The 15,333-nt window shown below is 40.8% G+C and overlaps 1 protein-coding gene across 7 annotated transcripts in view; it reads left to right on the top strand.

Moving 5' to 3' along the window:
* The window catches only part of SUSD1 (sushi domain containing 1), a 132,871-nt gene that overhangs the window by 22,010 nt on the left and 95,528 nt on the right, over nucleotides 1-15,333 (top strand). For all 7 annotated transcript variants that reach the window (XM_081526699.1, XM_081526661.1, XM_081526694.1 and 4 more), the window contains 2 exons: nucleotides 9,760-9,912; nucleotides 10,771-10,950. In XM_081526699.1, coding sequence (XP_081382825.1) covers nucleotides 9,760-9,912; nucleotides 10,771-10,950 — 333 coding nt within the window. The remainder of the gene's footprint in view (nucleotides 1-9,759; nucleotides 9,913-10,770; nucleotides 10,951-15,333) is intronic.

Here is a 15,333-nt window from a genome sequence, read left to right as displayed (position 1 = left end):
TCATTTTGTTAGAAGGAATAGCTGTATTGTAGTATTTAGGATAATATTCTTATTTTGGGAGCTGCGTACCAAAGTATCTAGTAGTGTTATTATGAAGCATCTGGTGTAGTGTTTATCTGTAAGATACTTTAAATGGCAAAATGTGAATGATTGTTGAATCTTGGGGATGGAGGTGGGACCAGGGAAGACTGCAATATTCTTTTGCTTGTTCGGTGTGTCCGAAATGTTTCACAACAAACAGAAAGGAGAGTTTCTTCGAGATGGTGTGCCATCTGCAGTAATCCTTGGAGTGACTCTGGTACTTGCCAGCTCTGTGCATACTGCCCCAGGGGTGAGCCCTGTGATGCATCTATTGGAGTTGTGGGCTTGTCTCCTGGAGGAATGAGCTGAGTGAGGAGCACAACTTTTAGGACCTCAGTAGCTTTGAAGGTCAGGTTTTGGACATATGTTGGTCAAATAAAAGGGATGGGCAAAGGCCTCCTAATTTTCAATGGCTCCTGTATTATTTTCATGTCACGATAATATAGCTCTTGGATTTTCTGAGGAAATCTTTGAACAGTAATGAGGAGGAAAGGCAAGAAAAGACTCCTGGTTCTAAGATGGTTTTGCGTAGACTTAATGATTCTTCTTGAGGAGGTCATGGCAACCCACTCCAGTATTCTTGCCTGGAGAATCCCATGGACAGAGGAGCCTGGCAGGCTACAGTCCGTAGCGTCACAAAGAGTTGGACACAACAGGAGCGACTTAGCAGGCACAATGCCTCTTCTTAAAAGCTTTGTGATATTTAAAGGTTTGGAGGAGACACAAAGAGGAAGGAGAGCATTTTTTATCTTTTTCCCAGGAACCGCAGGTTCTGATACTCTGATTCATTCTCCCTCTTGACCTGTACCAAGGCAAAATTCCCTCAAAGGGTACATTTGATTTATTCTTGGCATGAATGAACACATTCCCTCAGAGAAAACATTTTATAATATCTTGTTGTTTTAGGTAGCAAATTACTTGCTACATGATTGCAGAAGTGCAGTATTGCAGAATTAAATTAGGTGCCCTAAAAGAAAAAACTTAGAAGATGATGGTTCATTCAATATACATTTTTCATGCGCTTCCTACGTGCCAAGGCTGTGCTAGTAGGAGGTGATGGCAGATAGCTATTTTCAGTATAATGTATTAGTCATGGGTAAGCAGAGGGCGCTTTCCAGAGTCTGGAGTCCTTGGAAACACTTACCGTGGAAGTGGGTGAGAGATGGGGTGCTTTCCGGAGGACTTAACACCTGAAATAGTGTTTTCAAGTCTGTGGGAGTTTGACAGGGAAAATTTTGTAACAGTATGTATCAGTATAGTTTCCAAGGATGCATTATGTTTTTTAAAGGATGTGAAGAAGAAAAAGAAAGAAAGAAATATATGCAAGGGCCAAATAGATGTCAGCTGAGGAAGAACTGATCTTCCTGGAACAAAATCCTTACCTAGGCTCTGCTTTTGTTTATTCTACTTCTTATAATTATTTAGTGACCTTCCCCTTTAAAAAAAAATTGAAATAATTCATTAAACCACAAAATCCACTCTTTTAAAGGGTACAGTTCAGTGGTTTTCAGTATAATTCAAAAAAGTTGTGCAACAATATCCACTATCTGATTTTAGAACCTCCCTTTAACCCTCGAAAGAAGCCCCATATCCATTGGCAGTTATTCCCATTACCTTTTTTTTTTTTTTTTTTGAGGCCTTCATTTATTACTTCGTAAAACCTGATGGATGACTTTTCTTGATGACACTGAGTTTCTTCCAGAATCACAGGTTCACAGAAACACCAGTGGACTTTAGGTAGGGCAGAAGCTTTAGCAAGTTTTGGGGTATCAGCAGTTATCCAGTGCTTGCCTGGAACGGGAAGATTATAAACCCCAGTTCTTGAATTCTGAGAAATTCCTGTGACTTGGTGTTCATTGTACTCTGCAGGGTTCAAGTCAAGTTCCGCAGCTGGTTGCAGGTAGGTCTCCTTGGATGTCTCTGAGTGTAGATGAGGGCTGAGCTGCAGCAGTTCTAGTGCTGGAGAACCCACAGACCTTCTGGTCCCCAGGCTGCACCTGGAATGACTCCTGGTGATCATGGAAACTTCGCGATGAGCCACAACCCAAGGGAAGAAGCTCTATGGCACTTGCAGCGTGAGGGCATTCCAAAATGCCAGCTGCTGCTGCTGCTGCTACTGAGTCACTTCAGTTGTGTCCGACTCTGTGCAACCCCATAGATGGCAGCCCACCAGGCTCCTCCATCCCTGGGATTCTCCAGGCAAGAATACTGGAGTGGGTTGCCATTTCCTTCTCCAGTGCATGAAAGGGAAAAGTGGAAGTGAAGTCGCTCAGTCGTGTCCGACTCTTATTGACCCCATGGACTGCAGCCTACCAGGCTCCTCCGTCCATGGGATTTTCCAGGCAAGAGTACTGGAGTGGGGTGCCGTTGCCTTCTCCCAAAATGCCAGAGGCCTGGGCAAAGGCGTCGTTGTCCCTCATGATGGTCTTCATTTCTTCACATCCTTGCCAACACTGGATACTATCAATAACAGTCCCCATCTTAAATGGGTGTTTGTGTTCCTCTAATGTGGCTTCCTAAGATGTAGGTTTCTGAGCTGGATTTGGCGTTTGAGGAGGGACTGTGGCCTCTGTTTTAGAGCATTTCAATCTAGCATTTAAATCAACAACCGTGTGGCCACTCCCCTGCCTGTAATCAAGAACCCCATGTGAGGATGTATGCGTGTGGATGCTCATTGTTCATGTTCATGGTCAGGGTCAGGCGTGGGTTATGAAGGAGTGGCTTGTGCTCTAGGGAGAACTGAGTCAGTAGAGGCGAGGCCCATTCACATATTGGAAAATAAGTATTGAGGACCAGAGATCAAGCAGGCACTGTGTTAAGTGCTTTCCACATGTTTTGTTTAATCTGTGCCAAAAAACGCTACTATAATTAACTTCATTTTACAGAAATGGTTTGGAAAGGTTAAAGAACAGACATTAGTACAAATAGTAGGTAGCAGAATCAATTCTCCAACCTGGGTCTGTTTGACTTTCAAATCCATGAAAGAATTTTAAATATAGAACACCAGGGCTCTGGGATGAGGTCAGAGTGTCCTGCCCGGTTTTGCTGTATTTTCTACCAAAGAATGGTTCTGGCTGTGGATAAAGTTAAATAATCTTATATACAGAATGAGGCATAGGGAATTTTCTCCCTTGATTAGTTAACTATGTTAATACAGTTGCTCAGAACATTTTTTCTTCACAAGCAGACATGTTATAACCTTGGAGACCCAATGGAGTCTACCACTACATGGAGAATTTGTCCTGTTGAGCTTAACGTGATGACCTTAACATGTCTATTCAGTCAAGATCTAGGACAGTTTAGTAAAGGTATGCTTTGGGAAAATGAGGAAGTAGCAGAGGATTAAACATCAAAATCATGTCATACTCATCTCAGTGATATATGGTAAATACATCCAGACTTCCTTAAGGCAATTGACGTTCCTGACAATCTCTGTGGACAAGACAGAGAATTATTGATTGGATGATGGTAAAATTAGATTTTAAAGGAAGAAACAGTGTGACGTAGTGTTTAAGGGTATGGTCTCAGAAGCCAGACACCTGGCTTCTGATTGTAGCTTTTCCACCGTTTAACCTGCATGGCTTCAGGTTAACCATTCTATGCTTCAGTTACTTCATCTGTAAAATGGGGATAATAATAGCATCAACCTCCCAGGGATTTTGTGAGGATTGAATAAGATGGAAAATAATCATTAATAAATAACGAAGTGTTAAGAACAGTGCTTGACATGCACAAGATGACATGCAGGAGTTATCTTTATTAACAGTCATTATAACAATTATTGTTATTAGGCTATTGAATGACTGTACACAAGGCAAACGGATTAATGCCTGCAGTGACTCATACAGAGCTAATCAGTATCTAGAAACTCCAAGCATTTTCCATACCACTGCATTTTTGCCTTATAATACTTAGACCTTTTTAGTAGCTACTGAAAAATTAATTACCTTTTTAGGAATCTGGGGCAGGTGGACGGGCTGGACAATGGTTTCTGTGTTAAAAGTGTGTACATAAACACATTTTTCAAATTCCTCAGTGGGAAAAAAAATCTTACTAAGCTAAGATGATAGATCCAGTCTAGGAACACAGTGCTGAAATCATTTCTAAAGTTTGTACTAGATTGAGATTGATTTTAAGAATCCTTTCTTAACAATTACCCAAACTTCCATGATTTTGTTATCAACAATGTTTGTTGGGTTTGCCTGGTGGCTAAGTGGTAAAGAATCTGCCTGCCAATTCAGGAGACATGGGTTTGATCCTTGATCTGGGAAGATCCCACGTGCAAATAAGCCCTTGTGCCACAACTATTGAGCCTGTGCTCTAGAGCTCGGGAGCTGCAACTGCTGAAGTCCGTGCTCCCTAGAGTCTGTGCTCCCTGCTCCGAAACAACAAAAGCCACAGTAATGAGAAACCTGCACAGCTCAGCTAGAGAAGAGCCCCTGTTCGCTGCAACTAGAGGAAAAGCCCACAGAGCAACGAAGACCCAGCACAGCCAAAAATAGATAAGTTAATAAAACTATAGAAAAAAGAGCGAAAAACAATGTTTGTTTGACTGGTTTCACTTCTCCCCACCCTTTGTTGTGTTTTATGATGTTTTCTCCTTTCTTGACAATGTTTATTCTGATTTTTTTTTTTGGTCAGTAGTGTGGTTCTTGAGATCATTCATGTTCTAGAATGTCATTCCTTTCCTTAAATATAGCGTGATGTTTTCCTCTCTTTTCTTTAGAACTCTGTACATATTACTCCTGTGCTATCTGGCATTTAGTGTTTCAGACAAGAAGTCCTGGGTCAGGTTGCTTCTCTTTTCCTCATAAATTACTATTCCTTTCTCTCAGGAGGTTTATAGATTTTTCTCTTCTTCCTTGAAACCCAGAATGACTCATTTTTCAACATTCATGCCTGTCACCTTTTTAAAAGGCTATTTTTATTTGAATAAGAAACTGGAGCAGTTTTTCTTTTGTTACTAATTTTTTATATATTAATTCCATTTTCTTCTGTAATTCCTTTTAAATAGATATTGAATGTTTTGGGTCTGTCCTCATATTATTTTTTTTGTCCCACAGTTTCTATCTTAGATAATTAATTTTTCTGTGTGTTTTGGAGAATTCCTTGAGTTGAAATTTGTGAATTTATTTTCAGTGCCTCTATTGAGCTTTTATTTTTGGCATTCATATTTTGTTTCTAATTTCCAAGACTTCATTTTTTTTTTCTCAGAAATTCCCTTTTTCATTAATACAGTGTCTTCTTAACCTTATTTGGATTTCAGCATCTCTTCCTATGTTAGGAGTGTCTTGGTTATTTCTTATTGAGTAACTCTACTCCTCCCACCTCACAACTCCCCCAAATTTAGTGGTTTAAAACAACAATTTATTGTTTGTTACAGTTCTGTGGCTAGGTGGTTTTGTCACTTGTGTGAACATATTCAACTGGTGGCTGGACTAGGCTGGGCTGATGAAAGAAGGCCTCTCTCACATACGGCTCGGGCCTTGGTTTGTGTGTATGTGTGTGTGTGTGTGTGTGTGTTCAGTTGTGTCCGACTCTTTGCGACCCTATGGACTGTAGCTCTCCAGGCTCCTCTGACCATGGCATGGAATTTTCCAGACAAGAATACTGGAGTGGGTTGCCGTTTCCTGCTCCAAGAGCTCTATCCATGTCTCTTGCATCTCCTGTGTTGGCAGGTGGATTCTTTACCACTATCGCTACCTGGACCTTGATTCTAGCTGTCAAGCAGGCCACCTTAGTTCTCCTTCAGGTGGCATCTCATCTTTAGGGCCTCTCTGACTGTCCTGTCTCCCAAGCACCACAGCCTGGGTTTTCTTTAGCATGGACACTGGATTCCAGCTGAGGGAGAGAGGAAGCTGCCAGGCATCGTCTAAGGTGATGTCCAATGCAGGTGCCATGTTGCTTCTGCCAAGTTCTGTTGGACAAAGCAAGTCTCAAGACTGGCTCAAGAGGAGGGGAAATGGATTCCATTCTTGATGGGAGGAGAGGCAAGAAAGGAAGGGGAAGAATTGTTGACAGCCATCTCTGGAGCCTGTTTCCCACAGAGTTTCCCAAAATTTGCTGCACTTAAGATGCAGGTTGATCAGAATTGGTCCGTTGGGTCTCCTCCAGCAACTGAATGAATTACTGTTTCCCAGACAACAACCAGCTAGCAATGAGGTAGGTATTCCTTGGTCCAAAACCCAAAACCAAACAAACCAATATAAAGAATATAGTGAATTTTAATAAAATCACTAAGCAAAAATTTGAAAGGATTCTGAGATTATATTCTTCCTTTTGAGCAGGGGCATTGTTAAAATGTTCTTTTTTTAATTTTTTAATTGAAATGATAGTGTCAGTTTTTTTGAAAAAAAAAAGGCTTTACTGGAAAAATAGAACAAGAAAAGAAATGCAAGAAGGCAAAGTGGTTGTCTGAGAAAGTTTTACAAATAGCTGAGAAAAGAAGAGAAGCAAAGGGCAAAGGAGAAGGGGGAGGATATACCCAACTGAATTCAGAATTCTAGAGAACAGCAAGGAGAGATAAGAAGGCCTTCTTAAGTGAACCATGCAAAGAAATAGAGGAAAACAATAGAATGGGACAGACTAGAGATCTCTTCAAGAAAATTGGAGATACCAAGGGAACATTTCATGCAAGGATGGGCATGATAAAGCACAAAAACGGTAAGGACCTAACAAAAGCAGAAGAGATTAAGAAGAGGTGATAAGAATACACAGAAAAACTATACAAAAAAGGTCTCAATGACCTGGATAACCATGATGGTGTGGTCACTCACCTAGAGCCAGACATCCTGGAGTGTCAAGTCAAGTGGGCCTTAGGAAGCATCACTATGAACAAAGCTAGTGGAGGTGACAGAATTCCAGCTGAGCTGTTTCAAATCCTAAAAGATGATGCTGTGAAAGTGCTGCACTCAATATGCCATCAAATTTGGAAAACTCAGCAGTGGCCACAGGACTGGAAAAGGTCAGTTTTCATTCTAGTCCCAAAGAAGGGCAATGCCAAAGAATGTTCAAACTACAGTTGCACTTATTTCATATGCTAGCAAGGATGTGCTCAAAATCCTTCAAGTGAGGCTTCAGCAGTGAACTGAGAATTTCCAGATGTACAAGCTGGGTTTAGAAAAGGCAGAGGAACCAGAGACCAGATTGCCAACATTTGTTGGATCATGGAGAAAACAAGAGAATTCCAGAAAAATATCTACTTCTTCTTCATTGACTTCACTAAAGCCTTTGACTGTGTGGAACAAAACAAACTGTGGAAAATTCTTAAAGAGATGGGAATACCAGACTGCCTGACCTGCTTCCTGAGAAATCTGTATGCAGGTCAAGAAGCAACAGTTAGAACCTTACATGGAACAACTAACTGCTTCAGAATTTGGAAAGGAGTATGACAAGGCTATATATTGTCACCCTGCTATTTAACTACTATGCAGAGTACATCATGCAAAATGCCAGGCTGGATGAAGCACAAGCTGGAATCAAGATTGCCAGGAGAAATATCAACAACATCAGATATGCAGATGATACCAACTCTAATGGCACAAAATGAAGAGGAATTAAAGAGCCACTTGATGAAGGTGAAAGAGGAAAGTGAAAAAGCTGGCTTAAAACTCAGTATTCAAAAACTAAGATCATGGTATCTGGTCCCATCACTTCATAGTAAATAGAAGGGGAAAAAGTGGAAGCTGTGACAGATTTTATTTTCTTGGGCTCCCAAATTATTGCATACAGTGACTGCAATCATGAAATTAAAAGAATTTTACTCCTGGGAAGAAAAGCTATGACAAACCTAGACAATATATTAAAAAGCAGAGATGTCACTTTGCCGACAAAGGTCCGTCTAGTCAAAGCAATGTTTTTTCCAGTCGTTCAAGTATGGATGTGGGAGCTGGACCATAAAAAAGGCTGAGTGTTAAAGAATTGATGCTTTTGAATTGTGGTACTGGAGAAGACTCTTGAGAGTTTCTTGGACTACAAGGAGATCAAGCCAGTCAATTCTAAAGGAAATCAACCCTGAATATTCATTGGAAGGACTGATGCTGAAGCTGATGCTCCAGTACTTTGGCCACCAGATGCAAAGAGCTGACTCATTGGAAAAGACCCTGATGATGGGAAAGACTGAAGGCAAAAAGAGAAGGGGGCGACAGAGGATGAGATGATTAGATAGCATCATTGCCTCAACGGACGTGAATTTGAGCAAACTCTGAGAGATAGTGGAAGACAGAGGAGCCTGGCAGTCCATGGGGTTGCAAAGAGTTGGACAGAACTTAGCGATTGAACAACAGCAACAACATCAACAACAATATTAGTTCTTCCAAAATTACAGGTCTTTGAAATCCCAGAGTCTGGGAACAACCAGACTTTCTTCAGTCACACTGCCCCTCCTGTCCTCTGTCCCCCTGATAATTCTTGCAAATGTCCTGGAAAAAGTCCCCTTTTACTTAAGGTACTTTCTTTTTCTAAGTGAAATTGGTGTGTCTGTGGCTCTGCTGGAGTTTCTAAAGGTTTAAGTTTTGTTCACTAAGCCAAGTCTGAGGGGGAAAACTGCTAACTTGCAGAAATATTTCTTTTTTTCAGCCTCTGAATGATTGTGTGGTTTTTACTCCTGCACCTGCTACCACTGACAATCTTCAGTCAAAGGGAAAAGTCTGCTATGAAACATGTCTTATCCTTCTTGAAGGCTGCTTTAAGCACTTCTACTCTTGGTAAAATTAGTGATACCCTTATAAGTAGCTTCTTTTCTTCTTGCCTTATGCTCATGAAACATTTTTCACTCTGGTCTAAGCTGTTTTGTATTAGGAGTTCATCAGATATTTTAACATGAAGTTGATGCCAGCCTTATTTTATAGTAATTGAATTTTTTAGCATACTTCTTTGGGTTCATTTTGTTGGTTTGTCAAGAGAGTTGGTAATAGTTGTTGGCTTTTATAAATTTTCAGAACACATTGACAAATATTTATTGAGCACCTCTTAGTGCCTGTGATATGAAGGACACAGGAGAAGAACTCTTAAGGAGTACAATAAATTTGTGATACAGTTACAAACAAATGCATCTACTTCTAAGTGTATATTGAGAGTGTGAGAGTAGCTGTCAGGAAGAATGGATAAAGAAGATGTGCCACATATATACAATGGAATATTACTCAGCCATTAAAAAGAACAAAATAATGCCATTTGCAGCAACATGGGTGGACCTAGAGATTGTCACACTGAGTGAAGTAAGTCAGACAGAAAAGGAGAAATATCATACAACGTCTTGTGCATATGGAATCTAAAAAAGTGATATAAATGAACTTACAAAACAGAGACTCACACACTTTGAGAATAACCTTATGGTTGTTGGCGGGTAGGGGAAGGGATAGTTTGGGATGGACTTGTACACACTGCTGTTTTTAAAATGGATAACCAACAAGGACCTTCTATATAGTGCAGGGAGCTCTGCTCAGTGTTATGTGGCAGCCTGGATGGGAGGGGAGTTTGGGGGAGAATGGATACAAGTATATGTATGGGCGTCTCCCTTCTCTGTTCACTTGAAACTGTTACAACACTGATAATTGGCTTTACCCCAATACAAAATAAAAAGTTAAATCCCTCACCACAAAGAAGAAATGGCTGTCACAATGTCCAGCCCTTTTCTCCTTTTTCTGTTTTTCTCTCCCTTCTTGTATGGGTCTCAAGACATAGATGAGTGTGAGGTTTCCAGCCGCTGCAGGCGTGGAGGACGGTGTGTGAACACTCGTGGGAGCTATGAATGCTACTGTATGGATGGATACTTACCAAAAGGTGGACCTGAGCCTTTCCATCCGACTAGAGATGCCACATCATGCACAGGTGGGTTCCTGCCAAAGAATGCAGCGTCTGAAGGTGAGAGTCTGTTGGCGACTCTCCTGCTCTGATGTTGTTCTCCTGCTCTGAGCCTAAGTCTGTGGGTCTGTGTTGAGGATATTGGTGGGAATCTGTTTTTTTTTTTTTTGCATATTTATAACCTGTAAAGTTAAATAACAATCATGATAGAAGGGGCCTTGTTAAAGTTAACATTAGTAAACTTTAGGGATTTTTGTAGTTAATAGATATTCAGAAATTAACCATTATATTAGATAGTAAACACAGCTAATCTGGTAAGGACCAGCATCTCAAAAGTTACCAAGGAAGTTATAAAGGCTTATATATTTTAAGGTATTTATACTTTGCTGGGCTAGGCTTCTCTTCGTTGTTGTTTAGTCCCTAAGTCATGTCTGACTTTTTTGCAGCCCTGTACTGTAGCCCACCAGTCTCCTGTCCGTGGCATTTCCCAGACAAGGATACTGGAGTGGGTTACCCTTTTCTTCTCCAGGGGATCTTCCCGACTCGGGGATTGAACTCATGTCTCCTGTATTGCCTGGTGGGTTCTTTACCACTGAGTCACCAGGGAAGCCCATAGGCTTATCTTTAGTTAGTGTACGTTAGTGAGAGGTGATTGCCAGATCCTTTCAGTTTTGTGCTGTTACTTGTGGAAGACCAGACGAATGAATAGAGACACTCATTGGAAACATGCCCAAAAGTCTTGTAGAAATGAGTCAGTCTGTTTTAAAATACAACTCGAGTGTGTATGTGTGAGGGAAGAGAGGATAAAGTAAAGATGGAAAGAGATTATATAGTTTGAAAGTACACATTTATATAGTAACAAGTTTGACATTAATTTATTTTCAGAAATAGACTGTGGGACCCCTCCTGAGATTCCAGGTGGCTATATTATAGGAAATTATACCTCTAGGCTTGGCAGTCAGGTTCATTATGCTTGCAAAGAAGGATTCTTCAGTGGCCCAGAAGATACGGTTTCAAGCTGCACAGCCACGGGCACGTGGGAGCCCCCCAAATTAAATTGCCAAGGTAAGTTTTTCAAAGGTCCAGCTTCCCCTCGAGGCTGTTTTCCTATATCTCTCTAAATCTCTTTTTGGGGTAATGAATGTATTAAATAAATCTAATAATTTCCTATTGTTTCTACTAGATTTTCAGTTGATTATCTTGGTATTTAAAGGAATAATATCATCTGATAATGATGATAATTCCATCTTTCATTTTCCCATGTTTATAATAGTTACGTTTTTCTCTTAACTGACCACTTAGCTACTGTTTTCAGAGCAAAAGTTTAAGTAGTAGTACTGACTTTGAATTTTCTTTCCTTATTCCTGACTTTCATGGGAGTGGTTTGAGTATTTCATTATCATTCATGATTTTGACTTTCTGATATTACCGACATCTAGTTAGGTTTTCATGTACACTGATAGAGTGCTATGTGCTAAGTTCTGTTCTAAGCACTCATTCAGTCCTTACGAAAGCCCTATGAATGTGTACTATTATTATCGCACTTTACAGATAGAAAAACTGAGGCATGGAAAAGTTAAGTAATTTGTTTGAGGTTATCGAACTAGTGATAGAGCTGAAATTTGAACTCAAAATTCTAGTTTCTGAGGTTGTATGCTTAATCATTCTGGTATACGCCGTCTGTTTTTGTGATGGTATTGGCTTCTGGTTTGTTTTCTACTTTCGTCTTTTCATCATTTTACCTGTTTTTGGCCTTATATACATAATATTAAGGAAGTATTCATCTATTCCCATTTTACTGGGATTTGTATTATTTTTATCATGTCTTTTAAGCATGTATTAAGGTGATCATGTATACTTTTCTCCTTTTAACCAGTTATATGTTGGTTTCTATTATTACATTTCCTAATAATGATCAATACTAGTTACTGGAATGGATTCTTTTGGGTCTTTGGTGTTTTATTCTTTCAGTCTGGATTATATTGGCTAAATTGTATCTAAAATTCTTGCATTGATATTCATAGGTAAGATTGGTCTATTTTCTTTTCTATGCTATCTTTGGTGGTATAGTTATTAATGTTATTCTAAATTTTGAGAAAAGAAAGTGAAAGCATTTCCTTCTTTCTGTATTTTCTGGAATATAATAAACAGGATTTTTGAAGATTTCACCTGGAAAACCATCTGGATGTGGCACTTGGGGAGAGGTAGTCCTTGGGATATTTTAAAAAAAATGAATACTTACTAGTCCTGTTTAAGTTTCCTATTCTTTTTGATATTCATTTTGGTAATTTACATGTTCTTAAAAAAATCATCAATTTCAAATTTATTTGCAGAGAGAAGGGTAAGGCACTCACTTACTTTACACTCACTTACTTTTTGATTTCCTGTAGTTATATGTGTTTATAATACTGAAATATTGGAGACAGTTTCAAATGTCTGTCGATAAAGAAATTAGTCAAATAAATCATAGCATATACATGAGATGGAATATTCTGTAGCTAATATGTTGAAAAGAATGTTTACTGACATAGGTATGTTAACAGTATATTACTGAATTACAAACTATATGAATAATATGCCCTTAATTTTGAAAAATTTCATATATACAGATGTTTATGAAAAAGCTCAGAAAGCTATACATTAAACCATGAACTGTGCGGAGGAATTCCCCGGCGATCCAGTGTTTAGGACTCTGCACTTCCCCTGCAGGGGGCACGGGTTCGGTCCCTGGGGGGCAAACCAGGCTCCTGTATGCCATGCTGCTCTGCTTAGTCGCTCAGTCGTGTCCAACTCTTTCCGACCCTGTGGACTGTAGCCCTTCAGTCTCCTCTGTCATGGGGACTCTCCAGGCAAGAATACTAGAGTGGGTTGCCACGCCATCCTCCAGGGGATCTTCCCAACCCAGGGGTCAAACCCAGGTCTCCCACATTGCAGGCAAATTCTTTACTGTCTGAGTCACCAAGGACGACCCCTGCATGCCATAGGGTGCAGCCAAAACAAAACAAAACAACCCCCGAAAATGTTATTGAAGGAATTTTTTTTTAACGTATTAGACAAAGTAACAAAATTGTTTCCATTTTGAAAAAAAGAAAATAACGCAGTTTTCATGGAATTTGTTGTGTAGCTGAGAAACCTCAGTGATGGGGTTGACTAAGTTAATCCTTTTGATATTCTGATTTACGATTCAGGCTCTAATCGCATTCTGATAATTGTCATCCTGTTAAGAAATTCTAAAAGTACATTTTAGGTCTCACATTGTCTTTCTGTGGATCAATTAAAATACAGAACTGAGATTAAAATGTGCCATAATGCATGTCAAAGAACTCCCTAGAGATTTACGTAAGAAACTTCGTATAAGACAATTCGTATTACTTTGAAAGTCAGTCATCATCCAGGTTACTGAACTAAGGATGTAGAAAGTTAATTTAGAGAAGAGTGCTTGTTCCAGTCCCCAAAGAACTGTCACTTAGCAGGTCTTCGTTTCTTTCTTCCCTCCGGTAATAACTGTTCCCTGTGCTTGCTGACACCCTCCCCCGTGTCACCACATGGCCACTGGCTTCTCCCTGCTGTGCCTTCTCTCTAAGCTCACGCCTTCATATTTATCCTTCTTCAGTCTTCTTTGGGGCTCCAGAATCTGGGCCCTGTGCCAGCCAGCACTGTATTTTTAGTTGAGCGTTATGAAGCCACAGGAATTGGGAATCCCACTGAAAACACTAGCAAACTGTGAACTTGGATGCTGAAGAGCAGGTACTTATGAAAGGAGCAGCTGTGTGGTCCAGATGGCAGCGTGTGTGTCTGATGATGGACTTCCCCGCCAGAGAAGGTACCGTTGGCGGATCCTGTTGTTTGCCTTCTCCCAATTACTGGAGGCTGTGCTGCTGCTTTGGTCGGGGGGGGATGGAAGGGGGCTGTGGCATAAGTTCCCTGTTCAAGCAGGCCTCAGAAGTGGATGATGGAAGGGAAGATGACATCTTCCAAAATAGGTAAGAATTTGTAGAAACGTCCATCACACATTTCCAGCATCTCTCTGGAAAAGACAATCTCTAGCTTGCATTTTGGAGAAGGCAATGGCACCCCACTCCAGTACTCTTGCCTGGAAACTCCCATGGACAGAGGAGCCTGGTAGGCCACAGTCCATGGGGTCGCTAAGAGTCGGACACGACTGAGCGACTTCGCTTTCACTTTTCCCTTTCATGCACTGGAGAAGGAAATGGCAGCCCACTCTAGTATTCTTGCCTGGAGAATCCCAGGGATGACGGAGCCTGGTGGGCTTCTGTCTATGGGGTCGCACAGAGTCGGACACGACTGAAGCGACTTAGCAGCAGCAGCAGCAGCTTGCATTTCCTTTGTTGTTGTTCAGTTTCTAAGTCATGTCCAACTCTTTGCCACCCCATGGACTGCAGCACGCCAGGCTTCCCTGTCCTTCACTGTCTCCCAGGGTTTGCTAAATTCATGTCCATCAAGTTGGTGATGCCATCCAACCACTTCATCCTCTATTGCCCCCCTTCTCCTGCCCTCCATCTTTCCCAGCATCAGGGTCTTTTCCAGTGAGTCAGCTCTTCACATCAGGTGGACAAGGTATTGGAGCTTCAGCTTCAGCCTCAGTCCTTCCAACAAATATTCAGGGTTGATTTCCCTTAGGATTGACTGATTTGATCTCCTTGCTGTCCAAGGGATTTTCAAGAGTCTTCTCAGCACCACAGCCTTAAAGTATCAATTCTTCGGTGCTCAACCTTCTTTCTGGTCCAACTCTCACACCTGTGCATGACTACCGGTAAAACCATAGCTTTGACTGGACAGACTTTCGTTGGCAAAGTAATGTCTCTGCTTTTTAATAGGCTGTCTAGGTTTGTCAGGCTGTCTAGCTTTTATTTGCTATTATTATTATTTTTTAATTTTCAGAAAAGGTGCCAGTTGTAAGTGACAGCTTAAAGAATTTGAGTTTTAAAAAATTCAGCCAAGCCAGAAGCAAAGTGAGGGAGTCACTTTAGCCACGTTATCATTAGCAACAAATCCAGAGTCCAGATCTGATGCTATACTTGATAGATCCTGTGACTAGGCAAGTCTGGAATCTGGAAGGAGAAAAAGCAGGTACACCACGAATTATTCTATAAGAGTGAATTCTTAAGTATCATGTAAGAAAAATGGGTAAAAACTTAGAGAGTTCAGATGGAGAGATGGGGTGGGTCAAGGAAGAGGTGGCATTTGCATCCTTCCGTTTGGGTAGTTTGCTTCCTGTGCAAGCATCTAGTGACAGTGGTTAACAGTGTAGGTGGACCAGTTGAGGGTTCTGGGACCATCCAGGTTTGTTCCCATCCTTTTGGGGGCCTTGTCTTCCTTTCAGACTGGGAGTTCTCACCAGAGAATGTCTGGTACTGAAAGTCCCTTAAGAATCCACTTCTATGCTTGCTTCTTCTTGCTTAAAACTCCTCTAAAAACAGTGAAATG

Source organism: Giraffa tippelskirchi, chromosome 1 (assembly GCF_054371585.1).
Source record: "Giraffa tippelskirchi isolate mGirTip1 chromosome 1, T2T-mGirTip1v1.2.pri, whole genome shotgun sequence".
NCBI classification, from domain to species: Eukaryota; Metazoa; Chordata; class Mammalia; order Artiodactyla; family Giraffidae; genus Giraffa; species Giraffa tippelskirchi.
The sequence above is the reverse complement of the archived record's forward strand: the minus strand, read 5'-3'. Positions and strand labels throughout refer to the sequence as shown.